The following is a 15523-nucleotide window of genomic DNA, read 5'->3' on the forward strand; positions in this document are numbered from 1 at the left end:
AATTAGTTGCAATGATATACTTAATGAACAGAATAATATGTTATAAAATTACAACACTCCTGTCTTTTATTCATAAGCAATGTACAAAATTTTAATGTTTATAAGAATTTGTATAAAATCAAACCTGTTCTACTTTTGAATTATGTTTTGTATTATATTGATTCTGTGCGTACTTATGAATTATGTTAGCTGTAGCCGAAGGTTGGGTAAATGCGAAATGTTTTATATACTTTTAAACATAGAATTAAATATAGTATTTAGTGCAAGTTGTCCCTACAGAGAAAGTCGTTCAGTACTGTATGTAACTGGCTTCATAGTTTATAATTAGTATACTTTTGAAAACATTCACATATATTCAATAAGACAGCATAACAATACTTAAGATGCCATAATAAAAGTTTCATCATAAACTTAGCCAGTTATGAGTTTTTAACTCATAAAAGAGTCGTTTGTCCAGCAATAGACACAAAATCACAGAGGTTCATAAAAATTAAAAATTAAAGGATTATTCATATTTGTATTTAAGTTTATGCATGTGAATAGGTGAAAATGTTAAATGCCAAGCTTTAGCGCTGAATCAATTTGTAATTGTCAGCCAAGCAAAATAACATAATGCAATAATACTTTCAGATCTGGTTCCCGCAGTCCTGCGAAATCCGGTAGCGAATCTCCCAAATCAGCGCGATCTGCACGCTCCAGGAAATCTTCAAACGCGTCAAATGCATCTAGAAGTAAATCGAATTCTCCCGCTGCTTCAAACCGCTCAGGGTCCGCTCGTAGCAATAAATCGGGTTCCTCTAGCCCTAAATCACATGCGTCCGGCAGTCCCCGTAGGTCCAGATCGCGGAGTGGATCCGGTAGCGCCAGATCAAGATCTGGAAGCCCAAGGTCCCGATCGGGTAGCCCTAAATCTGGTCCTAGAACTCCGAAATCTCGTTCCCACAGTCCAAAATCGAGGTCACAAAGCCCAAAATCTAGGTCTCAAAGTCCCAAATCCAGGTCCCAATCGAAATCGCCAGGCCCCAAAGCTAAAAGCAGGTCTAGATCTGGCAGCGGCAGCCCTAAGAGCAGAAAGTCTAGATCGAGGTCAGGCAGTGCATCTTCAAGGTCCAAAAGTCCAGTGGGACGTCAGAATGATAGTGGATCGAATTCACCGAATCTTATGATTGATGATCAACAAGAAAAGGATAAATCAAAGAGCCGTTCCAGGTGAGGGTCATGAATAATTAACTAAAATTAATTTCTCCGATTTTTGTTATTCATTGTTTTGCCCCTAGAAACTGAAGTAAAATAATATTGTTATGGGCAAACTGATTAGTTGTTGCTTTTCTTATAGTGTAGTATACTCAATAGGTAAGGTTTCGGTTATTTTACAAACATAAATTGCCAAAGTATGGAATATTTCAATAAATCTAATTTCTGATAAAAAATTAACCATACAAAATCTCCTAAATGATAAATAAATCACTTGTTTCTATATTTTTTATTGTTTTATAAATAAAATAATTACAATTACTTGTAACAGATCAGGCTCCAGACACTCGAAATCTCGGTCACGGAGTAAGTCTAAGTCGAAGAGTCGTTCTCGTTCACGTTCAAAGAGCTCCAACGCGTCTGATGCAGGTAATTATAAAAATGTTAGAATATGCATGCTAATTTGTCTCTAATATAAAATAATATCTATTAATAATGAAAATTTATATATTTGAATGTTTGTATTTGAACAGGGATGAAATTAAAATTGAAGTCATGACTCTTTCTATTTGCTATTGTAATTATAATATAGGGAAGAAACCAATATGCTTAATACTGGTTACTTTGTAATATAGCAGACATATTGATCTTGAATCATTAACCACTTTAAAGTTTTTATGTTATAAATTGTACTATAGTATGTATATTATTTCTTGTTTAGCGGATAAAAAGAAAAGAGCAGTTCTATCTGACTCTGAGAGTGATGCAGAAAAAGCAACCAGTAAGAGGAAGAAGGACTCCGACAGTGGATCAGACACAAGTGGGAAACCTAAAAAGAAATCAAAGAAACTGGAAGACTCTGATGAGGAAAATCAAGAAAAAGGTGGCGACAATGGTAAGGAATTCGAGATTTTAATCATTCAATATTTGGTGTTAGAATTTGCAATAAAGATTATAAAGGAGTGAAGGGTAAAATATATGTATAAAAAAACTTATTTATATATTCAGTTTCTTTTTTAAAATTATGACATTTGTAGTTATATGAGTCAATTCTTCCATAATTCGTCAAATGTTTCAAATATCAATGTCAATTAAGGATCCACTACATAAAAAAAAAAAACAATACATATTCTAATTTCATAGTATCTAAACATCTTGCTACAAAATTTATACAATAGAAAAAATAATAAAGGCACCTCTGAAAATAAATTTTAACAATTTAAGGTAATTTACATGTGTGTGCGGCCCTGTGTACTGACAGAGCTGGTTGAGAATAAAGACTCATTGATTGTATAAATGTGTGTGTGCTGATTTTAGCTCTTATAAAAGGTTATAAATAATATAGTTTGATCTTCTGGTCATCAGTGGACATATTTCCACATCTAATGCAAAAATAATTGAAAGAAAGAAAGAAATAAATAAATTTGTTGTCTATAAAATAAACAGCACCGCACATAAAAAAATAAAAGTAAAAAAAAATCTATAAATAAATTTACAACTAATTCAAGAATCTTTAATCATATCGTTCTCACGTAGCATTTTTTCCCCTAAAATGATTTTTTTTTATAAACCACGTAATTTTTATAACCAAAATAAATTTTCAGTGACCGCCGACGCGCTCTTTGGAGACGCGTCCGATATAAGTTCTGATGAAGACAAGGCCAAGCGGTCGGACAGATCTCGGTCTCGATCTAGGTCGAGGAGTCGCAGCAGGGGCAAGTCTGATGACGAGAAAAGGTCTGATGATGAAGGGAAGAGTGGCGATGAGGTGATTTTTCTGTTTGACTTTGATTTTAATGATTTTAAATAAATAACCTATTTATTAAGTACCTGATAAATTACTAAATATAGGATTGTTTATCGTAATAAATGTTGTTTTGCATAGAGTTTTATATGGGTTTCAAAAACGTTTCCTTTGTAAAGATACTATGATTGGATGTTGTGCAAATGTACAACTATTTTTCTATAAAAAATTATGTTAGGAACATCTTTACAGATAGATACAAACTTTATTTGGTGTTTTGAAAGGGAAGCAAGTGACTTGCTGACTTGACATAGTATTCTTTCTCCAGTTGGAATTGAAGCAAGTTATGATGAAAGTTATAGTATTATATAGATATAATATGTGTCCGTTTTGAATAATTGATAATTGTTGTATCATTGCTTTTGAATAATTTGACTAAAAATTAAAGGAAAACCGCGAGAAACCAGAAGAGGAAGAAGAACAGGAAATCCCGGAGACGCGCATCGATGTTGATATGCCAAAAATATGGACAGAGTTAGGCAAGGAGTTGCACTTTGTGAAATTGCCCAATTTCTTGTCAGTGGAGACGAGGCCGTATGATCCTAACACATATGAAGATGAGATTGATGAAGAAGAAACTTTGGATGAAGAAGGTCGAGCAAGGTAAACCATTTATAAAATACAATACTTACTTGCATGTTACGTTTGTTGTTACTTAAATAACATGTTATGCCTACATGTTATTTAAGTATTTAAGCAGCTGGTGCTTTGTATAATGCACCATAAACCTATAGACTTAAAGTTTTAAATACATAACCTGATGTATTAAATTCAAAATTTGGTTCAAGTTCTCATATTGTATTGAACTTTACCGTCTCAAACTCAAACTCGAAAATGCGATACACTAGTTCACAGTATTCATTCAAGTTGTGCGCTCATAGTGTATTGCACTTTATTGTCTCAAACTCAAAGTCGAAATTACGATGCACTGTATCAAAGAATTCACGTCATGCGCTCATACTAAATTGCACTCTACAGGCTCAAACTCAAGGTCGAAAATACGATACGCTGGCGCACCGTGTTCGACAAGGAAGGCAATGCGGTGAAGGAGTCCAACGCCAGGATGGTGAAGTGGTCGGACGGCAGTATGTCGTTGCACCTCGGCTCTGAGATATTCGACGTGTATAAACAGCCTTTGCATGTGAGTTATCATACTTCAAATTAATAATATAAATGTGAAAGTTTGTTTGTTTGGCTGTTTGATGGTTAATCTCGCTAAAACTACTGAACGGATTTTGATGAAATTTGCTATACAGACGGTGTATGAGCTGACTTGGGTGATAGGATAATTTTTATTTCTATTAAAGGGTCCCTTGGGATAAAACCGGAATCTTCATATACGGTCGGAGCCGGGACGAGCGTCTAGTATTATATATGGCTATTATATAGCGTCTAGTATTTATATATTTGGTTATTGGTGGTGGCTTAACACTAAAATTGTGTAAAAAGGAAATAATTAATTTAATAATATATATTTCTATATAATTAGAGCAGTGATGACCATCGGTATATCCTCTAATTGGGTTAAATAATTTTTGACCGTTTTAAATTGTTAGTGATCAAAATTCTTCTTTTATAATAGTAGGATTCAACGTCTTACGTGCAGTTCGCTCTAGCCCCTCGGATACCCGTGATCCCGGTTCAGCAATCGAATTTATTCTACTCTTTCGGTTTTATGTGCCTAAGGGGCACCCCAAATCCCGCATCCAGCCTCGTGATCAAAATTTTTTCTATTTAATAATTTCTCATTCATAATGCATTTCAATGCTATCAAACTAAAAGTTAAACATACATACACATTCTTACAAACAATCGTTTAAATATCGCATTGTTAAAATTTCATTCACTCACTCATTTACTCGTTCACTCACTCATTCCCATTCGCAGGGCGATCACAACCACCTGTTCGTGCGGCAAGGCACCGGTCTGCAGGGCCAGGCCGTGTTCCGCACGAAGCTCTCGTTCCGCCCGCACTCCACCGACTCGTTCACTCACCGCAAGATGACGCTGTCGGTAGCGGACCGATCTACAAAGACGTCGGCCATCAAGATACTGTCGCAAGTGGGCACGGATCCGGATGCGGACAGGAAGTATCAGCTGAAGGTTGGTTATAGAACATTTTTTTTGACATAACGTTCTTTTTCTATAATGAATGCAAAATTATCAAAATCGGCTCAGTCATTCAGGAGTATTAACAAGACTAACGAACAGTTAAGTTTTGTATTTTAGACTAAGCTCCTTTGTCCATTATAACACAAAATAGTGAGTAAGTGTAAATTGATAATACTAACTTGTTACAATATATATATAAAGTTTTTTATTATTAATGTTTCGTTATTAATTTTATTATTTCGTTATTAGTTTAATTATGTTAAATTAATGTTATAAAAAAACTGTTTAAATTAATTTAACCATTGGCGACAGAAAACAAAGATAACATAAAATGTCGTGTTAGAAACAAACATGACAACAGAAAGCAATGCGGTGAATATAAGCCGTAACGCGTTACGTGACATTAGCGCTGAGTATTACGCGTACCACAAGCTGAGTAGTTACCCTTTCTAGCACCACACCAATTAGCTATAAGTCCATCTCATTATTAGCTTGTGAACATTGTTGATTTATGGTGTTATATGAACATTCTTCCCTCTCCCAACAACCGTTACCGTGTCACATAACTAATGCTGTATATATGTCACCGTTAGATTGTAAAGATCGTTAGATTACAATCTATCTAGCGAGATTGTTTTTGTATTTTTTAATTTTTTTTTTTTTTTGATTGTTAATTGCAATCATAATGATACGCTTCACAATCTATCGATAGTTTACAATCTAATTAAATTGACCGACCCGCGAAGGCGCAAAAAAAACCGAAATTTACTTATTAATAATTTAATGTAATAAAAAAATTACATTTTAAATTATATTGAACTTATTTACTACGTCCCTCCGGTTCAATGTTGGAACCAAGAGTGTCCCTCGTCTTCGGCGGGGCAGCGTCGCGGTCGCGGATTGCCGTCATCTTTTCTGGAACCGCAGGTGTACCGCAGGTGTGCGCGATGTTGCAATCGTTACCGGGTAGAAGTTCTTACTGGGTGGCCTTATGCATCTTCTTATAATTAGTGCGTGTTATATGTACATAACAATCTTACTAGATAGATTGTAATATATCGATGTTTACAATCTTACGGTGACATATATAACGCGTGCGTCAGAAAGAGGAGATGGAGCTGCGCGCGGCGATGCGGTCGCGCGCGCACGCGCGGCCCAAACGGCGCGCCGGCCCGGCGGCGCAGGCGGCGCGCCACCGCGACGACAGCGACGACGACGGCGGCGTCTCGCTCGCCGCCATCAAGAACAAGTACAAGCAGGGGCAGAAGGGTGACACACCATTTGTTTTTTTATTAATTACTCATAAGGCACATTAGCAGTTTTATTGCATAAGTAGCATTAGCATTAGCATAAAATAATATAAAAAAACGTTATAAAGTAATTTTTAACTAGGATTTATGAATAGTAATTTTCTAAACCGGCAATAATTTATAAACAATCATCACTTTCTATTCAAAATATAAAATTCTCAACCACTTAATCTTAACACCACTTAGGTCATATCACTAAACAACCATTTCCATTACAGCGCAAGCGTCAGCAATTTACTCTTCAGAATCGGACGGCTCAGACATGGAGACGCGTCGAGCTCGTCGCCTGGACAGAGCCAAAGCTCTCAAGGACTCGGACGACGAGGGCAGCGAGGGTGGGGACAATAACGCGTCCCAGAGGAGCCATAGTGCCTCCCACGAAGAGAGTGGAAGTGAATAGTGATAGAATTATAGTGTAAATAGTGCAGTGACTGAGAAATTATGTAAAAAGTGTAATCCCGTGTCCCCTTGTGGAGTTTTGGACATGATGCATTGTTCTTCTTTGTGAGTAAATAGGTGGGCAGCCTTCTGTGTTTTGCCCTGAAGATGTTCGTTTGTTAGTACCTACTCGGTATCGGTCCTGCTATCGTGCTAACATGCTGTACCAAGAAGGTGGTCAGAGATAATGTGGATAGTGCACTGATAGATAGAGATTTTGTGGCAGATGTATTTGGATTTCAGAGTGTATGTGTGATTTATATTCAGAGATCTAACGAATGAACTTTATAGAAATTGCTTAAGCCATTAACATGAGTATACTGCGGCTAACGCTGTGTACACACTGCTAGTTATATAACACAAAGCTAGTTATGTTAGTGACACTACTTATAAAATAATAAGAGTTGAAGAAATTTTTTTTTTTCGGGTTTAAAATTTGACAAACTTAAAAAAATGTGTAACCGGAGCCGGTGCAAGCAGGTAGTTTCTTAAAAAAGAATCTGATATGTGACTCAGCTTGAATGGAAATGCAGTAAGTGTTTTTTTTTTTAAGTAAAGTTTAGATGCAACAGAAGCTATGATGAAATGGTTTAGGAGTAAAGGTGTGAGTGAGTGCCTTTAGCATAAGTATTTTATTGTTACTTGTAAATAGTTATTTTAATAGTTTTATTATTGATTTAATTAATAAATATTGTAAATCCAACGCGTGTTTTATTTGTACCAGTAAAATAATATGATATAAATATATAGATGTGTTTTAAAGTCATATTTTATAGTTTCCTAAAATTTAATTTATCAATATAAATGAATTTTGCCTTAATGCAGGAAACCTATTAAGAGAAAGTAATACACAAAAATGCTATAAAACCACATCTTTAATAGTCAAGAATGCCGTCGCTTCATACACTATTTTTCCAACTCCAATAATTCTCCATACTCCGCCATCTTCCCGCGTTATATTTGGTAAGATAAACCCACAGTTCCTCATGTTATTCTTGTTTCTTGTATAAAATCTGTCGAAAGTAGACCTTGGAGCCATTATTTCACAGCTCTCTAAGTTAGCTATAGGATATGCGAAGCTGAGTTCGAAGTTATCGCCTACACTTATCACTGGTTTTTGTACATTCGGCGGTACTATTTCTGAAAAGAGTTTTTGTGTGCTTAAAATATATGCTTCAATTTATATAAATAAGAAACTATTAACTTTAAAAAATAGAGTTAATAAAATAATGTGAATTTTAATAAAATTTGTGGAATAATCGATTTTTTTCAAATTTATAAATGCAACGGGTCTCAGAATCAATGAAGTATGTCGTGATGCGGGATTCGAATCCGCGTTTTTAGTTTTTAGTTTTATTCATATTTTAATGGAAACACTCCTAACTCTACATACCAATTATTTCAATAGTGATCACTTGAAACACCTCCACCCACTTCCCATCATATCTCATGTTAAATGCACTCAACACCCAATTACCATGATCTTCAGGACTCAACGGACCAATCATGAATTCTTTTCCTTCCATGTTTCTTTCTCTTTCTCCGAATATATCTGTTTCATCCATAAGGCTAACGCCATCATTTACGTTAAAAATACTATACTGGTTTACTGGAGATATTACTCTAACAGTCTTAAAATATTTAATAATAATTCTATCGGTCTGGGACACATTCTTACACGATAGACTTATATTAAGTTTTTGCGTGTCGCCATTTGGCTTGCTCAAGTAGTATTTTGTATAATTGTCAATAAGAGGCGCTGCTATTATAAGAATATCGTTTAATCCACATGATATAAGCAGTGGTGTAAGTTCTTCTTTTTTTGCTGCTAAAATAAGAAGAAAATTAGGTAATTATACTATTAAATTAAACTAGTATCGTATAAAACATAGATATTGGCAGATATTCAATACAAATCATTTATTCAATTGTAATAATAGACTTTACAGCATAAGTACGATCATATCATTGAATTGGCGAAGGCATCCGTGAAAGGCCAGTGTATCAATTATGTAGATTATTAAATTGTCAGGGCTTTACACAGATCATTGTAAATAGCTCATACAGTCACCTAAGTTCGCATACAAAGTGGTTACTGATAAGGGCCAATATGCTTATTTAAAGGATACACCAACTAATTTTGCCTTGACAATATCTTGCTATCGTTGGTTATTCCTTTTAATTTTTTTACATAATTAATAATACTTATCTAACCACTAAACTTGAAACAAAGATTGTTTTGATAAAAAAGAATAATTTAAAATACTAGTCTAAAGTAAATTACATATTCACTCTACGCGTCGGGCCATGTATTATAATACTTCAATAAAACTGTAGAAGCTATACACAATATTAATTAATTATATATTAAAGTAGTTATGTTAGAATTTTTTTCTTGAAATAAGAATGTTTTTACTTGATGTTATGAATTACTATTGGTTGTACGTATTTGTTTTTTAAAGAATAGCAATAAATTCCTCCTTTATTGTAAAATAACTCAAATGTGAAATTTTTGATTGCATGGAACAGTAATGAAATTACCGTGAAATCTTGCAACGCTAACGCATATACTGAAATTAAATTCAATAAAATATACAAGCAGTCGCAATAAATACATTTATATGCAAATTACGTTCACAGTTATCGTAAATTACGGAGGACATAACTAAATTGCTTAAATATTTATTTATTTCGGTTTAAATATAACTGATTCAAGAAAGATGAAGTAGCGGTAAAGGTTGTGATACTTTAGCTTTATTAGTATGTGTTAGGTACTTTTATTTGCAAGGGATTATCTTGATCTCATATATGGACGGACGAATGAAATCTGTAAGACAGGTTTTAACCTAGCACAGATCATTGTTTAATAAATTAAGCTATAAAACTCTAATATACCTAATTACCTAATGTATCAATGTATCTCTTTTTGGTTGAAATAAACTTTTTTTTTTTATTCAATTATCTAAACATTCAACACACAACAGCACTACGATTGTATTGAGATGAAAATATTAGAAAGAAACAATTAATATGAATTCTCGTATTGGTAGTAGTTATTTTTGTCTATCAACAGAAGTCAGTCAGTTTTTTACGTACACACTAGCTGAGCCAGCAAACACTGTTTTGCCTTACTCTTAACATTTAGGGGTATGAAAAATAGATGTTTGCTGTTTCACAGACCCACCTATGCGCACAAAATTTCATGAGAATCGGTCCAGCCGTTTCGGAGGAGTATGGTAACTAACATTGTTAGACGAGAAATTTATATATAAAGAGATAATAAATTTAGATTACTAATTTAACCTACACAAAACACTGGGGTCGTCCACGAAACTCACTTTGACACTGCTTGCGTATTGTAAACTAAAAACGCACGAAAAATAATATAGAACGCGCGTGTCCATGTCTTGGAATTGAAGAAAACTGAACTCGTAACCGATTCGATATCATAGGTATTTGCATAAACATTGCCCGTTTGTACAGATAATTTCTGAATATTTTTATAAAAGCCTGATACTGAGACAGTTTAACATTACCTATCATGAATCATAACCATGGTATTTAAATGACTTTTATTAAAACAAATACGAAATGAAAACACTTTTAGTCTAAATTTGCAAAATTTAAAATGCTCAACTGAACACCTGTTTAAGTTATATGAAAAAATAATTGTTTATATTTAGTTAGGTGTCATGAATTTTAATTTAGGTATGGTAATATGGTTATCTATGATGGAATTACTTATAAATATAAACACTTAACTAAAGTAATCTAGGTGTAGAACCCTGGACGTTGTGCTAACGACTACACCAAAGGAGATTGGGGCAATTCCACAATTCAATATTACTTCCTACTAATGTTATAAATGCGAAAGTTTGTAAGGATGTGTGTGAGTTTGTTGCTCTTTCACGCAAAAACTGTTGAACTAATTGCAATGAAATTTGGTACGTAGAACTGGAATAACATAAAGGCAATTTTTTATCCCGATATTTCTACGGGATACCGACTTACGCGCGTGAAAACGCGGGGCGCAGCTAGTATATCGTATAACAGTAGATACAAAATTTAAATTTATAACTTTAATATCTGCTGGATTTATTTCCATATTTTCTAGGTCACAGATGTCGACTCCAAATTGTATTACAATATGATTATTATAGATTACTTATCGGTCAATATTTCGTCGATTCTGATAAACTAGTTTATCGATACAAGATTTCTACAAGTACCTAATATTTGACATAAATATCGCTACTAATATTACTTATAAAATAATAAAAAAACGTCTGTTTAATAAATGTTATTATTAACTAGCCACCTCGGCTTCACACGTGGTACATTAGAAACTTCCTTGTGCCCTAACAAAAACGTTAAAAAAATAGCCGAATTGGTCGAGCTGTTCCCGAGTTGTACCCTTACCAACTCATTTGATGATTTGGTGATTAATTTTTATTAATATAGATAAATTATTATCATTCTTACAAAACTTTTAGTATTTTTTTCTATTCAAAATATTTTAGATGACATCAAGGCACGAATCCAGTGTTTATAAATATATAAGTTTGTACCAGTATTTATGTTTACAACGTTCTCACTCATACAATGTGAATTTAGTTAAATTACAACATCAGAGCGATTCTCTGATCTCACAACCTTATAACGTCATTGACTAAACTAATTAGGACATATCTTAAAGTTTATTTTCTATACAAGTTGTAGGTACCTCAAGATTACAGCTGCCTACATTAGCTAAGTAGTAATTATAATTATAAAACCTCAATTTCCACGATATCTCCTCAAAATGATAAATAGAAACTCGCTTAAATAAACACAATACAACACAAGGTCTTAGCCACTTCTAACTATCTACTCACACAGAGAAACCACGTAGCATTATTATGGTCATCATTTAATCCGCTAATACAAATTATAAATGGAAAAGATACTTCACGCGTTTCTCATTTGCTTTTAAAAATTAAAATAATTAATATACTCGTATGTCAGCAAATACTATGGAAGCACTACTTTCAATAGCATGCTTCATGTCGTCCTAAAAATGTACGTATACATTAGGTATTTCCAAGGGCACATGTGTATACTCTTATATTTATTATGAAGATTCACTTAGTAATCAGCACGCAACAGGTGGTTATTTTTTTTATTATTTATTTATTTATTTTTTTTATGTCATAGCGGGCAGCTGAGCTGGTGGTTCACCTGATGGTAAGCGATCACCACCGCCCATAAACAGTCGCAAATGTAGTACCTCTGTGAATGCGCTGCCCGCTTTTATGGGGTAAGGGAAAAGGAAAGGATTAACGACTGGAAAGAAGGAATGGTCTAGGACGGGTGAGGAAAAGGAAATAGGCCCCCGGCTCCCCCACTCACCGTACGAAACACAGTGGCATGCCAGTATTTCACGCCGGTTTTCTGTGGGGGTGTGGTACTTCCCCGGTGCGAGCTGGCCCAATTCGTGCCGAAGCGTGCTCGACTCCCACAATAAGATATTATATATTTAATTTCTTAATTAATAAATTGGATCAAGAAACCTAGGAAAATGTATTAAAAACCAAGGAGACAGTAATTCTTATCGGTCTAATTTACTTCTTCTATAAAATATTGAGAAACACGTAACCATAATAAACATTTATTATACATTAAGATGTATGCTAAGGCATCACACAATTTTATCGATTTCTCTAAGCCACAGCCGTAGCTTCTATCCATCGCGAGTATACGGACACTCTGGTGTTTATGTTGGGGAACCGGGCTGCTGCACAGCCTTCTGCCCAAGAGAACACACCGACTACTATGTTTCCATGTAGTAGAGGGCTGCCGGTGTCTCCCTGAAACATAATAAAGAAATCTAGTTAGTAGATGACCCGGCAAATATTCTTTCAGAACGCCCATACGCCCATGGTATTTAGGTATACAAAATATAATACGACCGACAGTAAAGTGTTACCAGTAAGCGGATCGTGATCCCAAATAAATATTAATTCATTAAACAAAGAAAACAAATAGGCTGTTATACCATAACTTTATTGTCCATAAAGATTTTGGACCCACTCGTACTCACCGTACACTGTCCCCGTATGCCCACATCAAGCCAGCCGGCACATATCATATTATCAGTGACCATAAAGTTGAGCGCGTTGTACCGAGAGACGCAGGTCTGCTGCTCCGTCACCCAGATATTAACCTGCCGGAGGTCTGGCGACAACGCGCTGGTCGCCTGGAAATTTTATATTTAGAACTCTTTGTTGTGCGTTCTATTTATTATATGGGATCGGTAGGTTGCTAAAAGAGGTTAGAGGGTCCATGTTTTAATAAGGGATATTAACACACTTTTTTAACAAATTTTTAACTACTAGAAAATATGACTGGAACCTAGTGAGTCATTATACAATACTAATAATACTACATACATCGAGATATGTGAGAGTAATAGACTAGTAGAGTAATAAACTAGAAAAAATGAATTGAGATAGAAATACATTGATCTCAATAACTATTTTGGCACATAAAAAGCAAGATCACTTATACCTTACCTAATACAGATATAAGAAAACAATCTTAACTATGCGTACTCTTTTCTTTTTCTTTTTATAGTCCAATATACAGGTATTCATCACTAACCGAAGTAGCTCCCCAACCAATAGCAGTAACAGACTGTCCAGAAGGAACAGAATACGCCCCACCGGCTAGATACGCCGCTTGCACACTGGGTCCATACATGATGTTAAGTGTGGTTCTCACAACCGCGATATCATGGACCCTAGTGGTTGACACGAAGTCTGGGTGCGTGGTGATGAGGCGGATGATGTAAACAAGACCGCCGCTGTTTGCTGATGATGAGCCTAGACGTGCCCGCCATGTTGCTTCTTGATGGGCGCTGAAATAGGGTTTCAGTAATTTATACTAAGTTTTATAGATAGAATGTTGGTTCTAGAATTGAGTATAATTTGACAGTCCATAGTCCATAAAATACTTTAAAGGAATTTATGAAAATATTATAATGCATAATTTCACTCCAGGGCATTTTAAAAGTCAGGCCAGTTGGCCGTATCTTTTGTGAAATTCAAAATTCAATAAAAATCGGTTTACATAAATGTTATAAATCTAAATGTTCCTCTTCATAGGAGCTTACTGCCTATAATAACTATAGCTTTACTACTTTTTGAAAACATTCGTTTAGGAATACTTTTTAATTCACTGTTTCGAGTCTTTTCTCACAGTATTAAGCTAAGCAATAATTAGAATTAAACTGCAATTTCATTCAACAATTCTTCTTTTTCGTTCTAAATGAAGCATGGTATACATACGTGGTCCCAGTAAAGAAGCAAGAAGCAGAGGAAAGTATAGCATTACTACTGATGATGGTGCCTCCGCATAGTTGTCGAAATGTCCCATATTGTATGTTGTTGAGAAGCGCCGCGGCAAATGGGAAGTTCGATATGTTTGCAACGGAACCACCTGCTATCCTGCTCTCCGGAAGGGCTGAAGGTATAAACATGTTATTGTCAACTTTTATGTGGCAAATCTTTGATTTTTTTCGTCTGATTCACGGTAAACAACCACTAATGCCTATGAACATTTGAAGAACTAGTGCATCTACTAAGGTGGCCGGGTTGTGAGGGCATTTATTTCGCCCTCGCCAACGATTGTGGACAAGTTTAATTTAAAGTCTCTGTAAATAGCTAGTTGTATTTTAAGATAAACATCCCAGGATATCGAGTATATTGTACTTAATTTAATTTCAATGTACACATGTAGTATTTGCTTAGGTAGGTGTGTACCTATAATAAGTATACTTTGTAATGTTACCGTTCGCGGTAAAGATTCCCGCGAGATTGTAAACTGTCGAGAAATTGTTATCCGTAACATACTGCTTACAATTTAACGCATTATTTTTCGATAGATAATACTCTATCGAAGTGAAACCGTTAAATTGCGAAACTAGAATTCGAAATGAGGGATCGGTTAGGTTCCGTTTATTTCAAAACTACATAGTAATAAGAAATGTTTCGCTCAATTTGTATTGGCTTTATAATAATTATTATGTCTTACCATTTACCGCAAGCACAAAAATAACACATAAAACCACAGTGAGCTTCATTTTTACCAGCGATGTCTTTTAGAATACTCTAATTATCGATAAAATACATTAATCAGTATTTTATCTCGTGATATAATATTATATCAAGTCAAATGTATGTAGGTCTCAACTTTCAAGGATATGCTAAAGATTACATTACTTTTAATGTCCTAACGTTGTTTTTCTAATTAAATATAAAATATGGATAACGAAAACTTTCACTTGCCGTGTAATAATATTAAATTTACATGTGTATACGAGTACTTAATCTATATAAAAGAATAATGATTTAACCTGTTAATTAAGCATTTCCATATCTTTAGATAACGAATGTGTTATATTCATTTTAAATGAATATGTACGTAGGTACCTGTTAGTTACTTAAAGTAATTATCATTTCTATGATTACAACATAAATGCAATAATTTGTAAAGGATTATCATTATAAACCAACACGTACTGCAGAAGAATTTAAAAAAAGATACTTTTAAGTTTTAAGTATAAAAAAATGCAATCGATACGAGTATACTAGTAGTACTCTCTATGAAGTCAGTTGATGAAACGTGA

General features: G+C 34.5%; 3 protein-coding genes across 5 annotated transcripts in view; 1 reads left to right on the top strand and 2 right to left on the bottom strand.

Annotated features, from left to right (window-relative positions):
- Positions 1-7280, top strand: part of LOC119828979 (another transcription unit protein) — a 9596-nt gene extending 2316 nt beyond the window's left edge. Inside the window, exons 3-11 of the mRNA XM_038351321.1 lie at positions 631-1209; positions 1526-1623; positions 1916-2089; positions 2799-2962; positions 3387-3601; positions 3977-4139; positions 4886-5101; positions 6214-6379; positions 6639-7280. Coding sequence (XP_038207249.1) covers positions 631-1209; positions 1526-1623; positions 1916-2089; positions 2799-2962; positions 3387-3601; positions 3977-4139; positions 4886-5101; positions 6214-6379; positions 6639-6820 — 1957 coding nt within the window. The 3' untranslated portion in view covers positions 6821-7280. The remainder of the gene's footprint in view (positions 1-630; positions 1210-1525; positions 1624-1915; positions 2090-2798; positions 2963-3386; positions 3602-3976; positions 4140-4885; positions 5102-6213; positions 6380-6638) is intronic.
- Positions 7281-7409: 129 nt separating this feature from the next.
- On the bottom strand, positions 7410-10278 carry LOC119828980. Of its 3 annotated transcripts, none has more exons than XM_038351324.1 (3): positions 10166-10278; positions 8336-8686; positions 7410-7998 (listed from the first exon to the last, which is right to left on the bottom strand). In XM_038351324.1, the coding sequence occupies exons 1-3, from the start codon at positions 10260-10262 to the stop codon at positions 7718-7720; spliced, it is 729 nt and encodes a 242-aa protein (XP_038207252.1). In that variant the 5' UTR covers positions 10263-10278; the 3' UTR covers positions 7410-7717. The 3 variants fall into 3 exon arrangements, with proteins under 3 accessions (XP_038207252.1, XP_038207250.1, XP_038207251.1); XM_038351322.1 differs by having other exon boundaries at positions 8252-8686; XM_038351323.1 differs by having other exon boundaries at positions 8252-8683; positions 10166-10277.
- Positions 10279-12456: 2178 nt separating this feature from the next.
- Positions 12457-14374, bottom strand: LOC119829187 (trypsin CFT-1-like). The gene is made up of 4 exons (XM_038351588.1): positions 14184-14374; positions 13498-13753; positions 12938-13093; positions 12457-12704 (listed from the first exon to the last, which is right to left on the bottom strand). The coding sequence occupies exons 1-4, from the start codon at positions 14372-14374 to the stop codon at positions 12558-12560; spliced, it is 750 nt and encodes a 249-aa protein (XP_038207516.1). The 3' UTR covers positions 12457-12557.
- Between the last annotated feature and the right edge of the window lie 1149 nt (positions 14375-15523).

This window comes from Zerene cesonia, chromosome 9 (genome assembly GCF_012273895.1).
Source record: "Zerene cesonia ecotype Mississippi chromosome 9, Zerene_cesonia_1.1, whole genome shotgun sequence".
NCBI lineage: Eukaryota > Metazoa > Arthropoda > Insecta > Lepidoptera > Pieridae > Zerene > Zerene cesonia.

Excerpts from the sequence above, each read along its gene's own strand:
- LOC119828980 (XM_038351322.1), bottom strand. The coding sequence starts at position 10,262 with ATGGACACGCGCGTTCTATATTATTTTTCGTGCGTTTTTAGTTTACAA. Across the intron at positions 8,687-10,165 it reads GGACGACCCCAGTGTTTTGT|CAGCAAAAAAAGAAGAACTT; the intron begins GTAGGTTAAATT and ends TTCTTATTTTAG. Across the intron at positions 7,999-8,251 it reads GATCACTATTGAAATAATTG|AAATAGTACCGCCGAATGTA; the intron begins GTATGTAGAGTT and ends AACTCTTTTCAG.
- LOC119829187 (XM_038351588.1), bottom strand. The coding sequence starts at position 14,374 with ATGTTTATACCTTCAGCCCTTCCGGAGAGCAGGATAGCAGGTGGTTCC. Across the intron at positions 13,754-14,183 it reads TGCTTCTTTACTGGGACCAC|CGCCCATCAAGAAGCAACAT; the intron begins GTATGTATACCA and ends ACCCTATTTCAG. Across the intron at positions 13,094-13,497 it reads TTGGTTGGGGAGCTACTTCG|GCGACCAGCGCGTTGTCGCC; the intron begins GTTAGTGATGAA and ends TAAAATTTCCAG.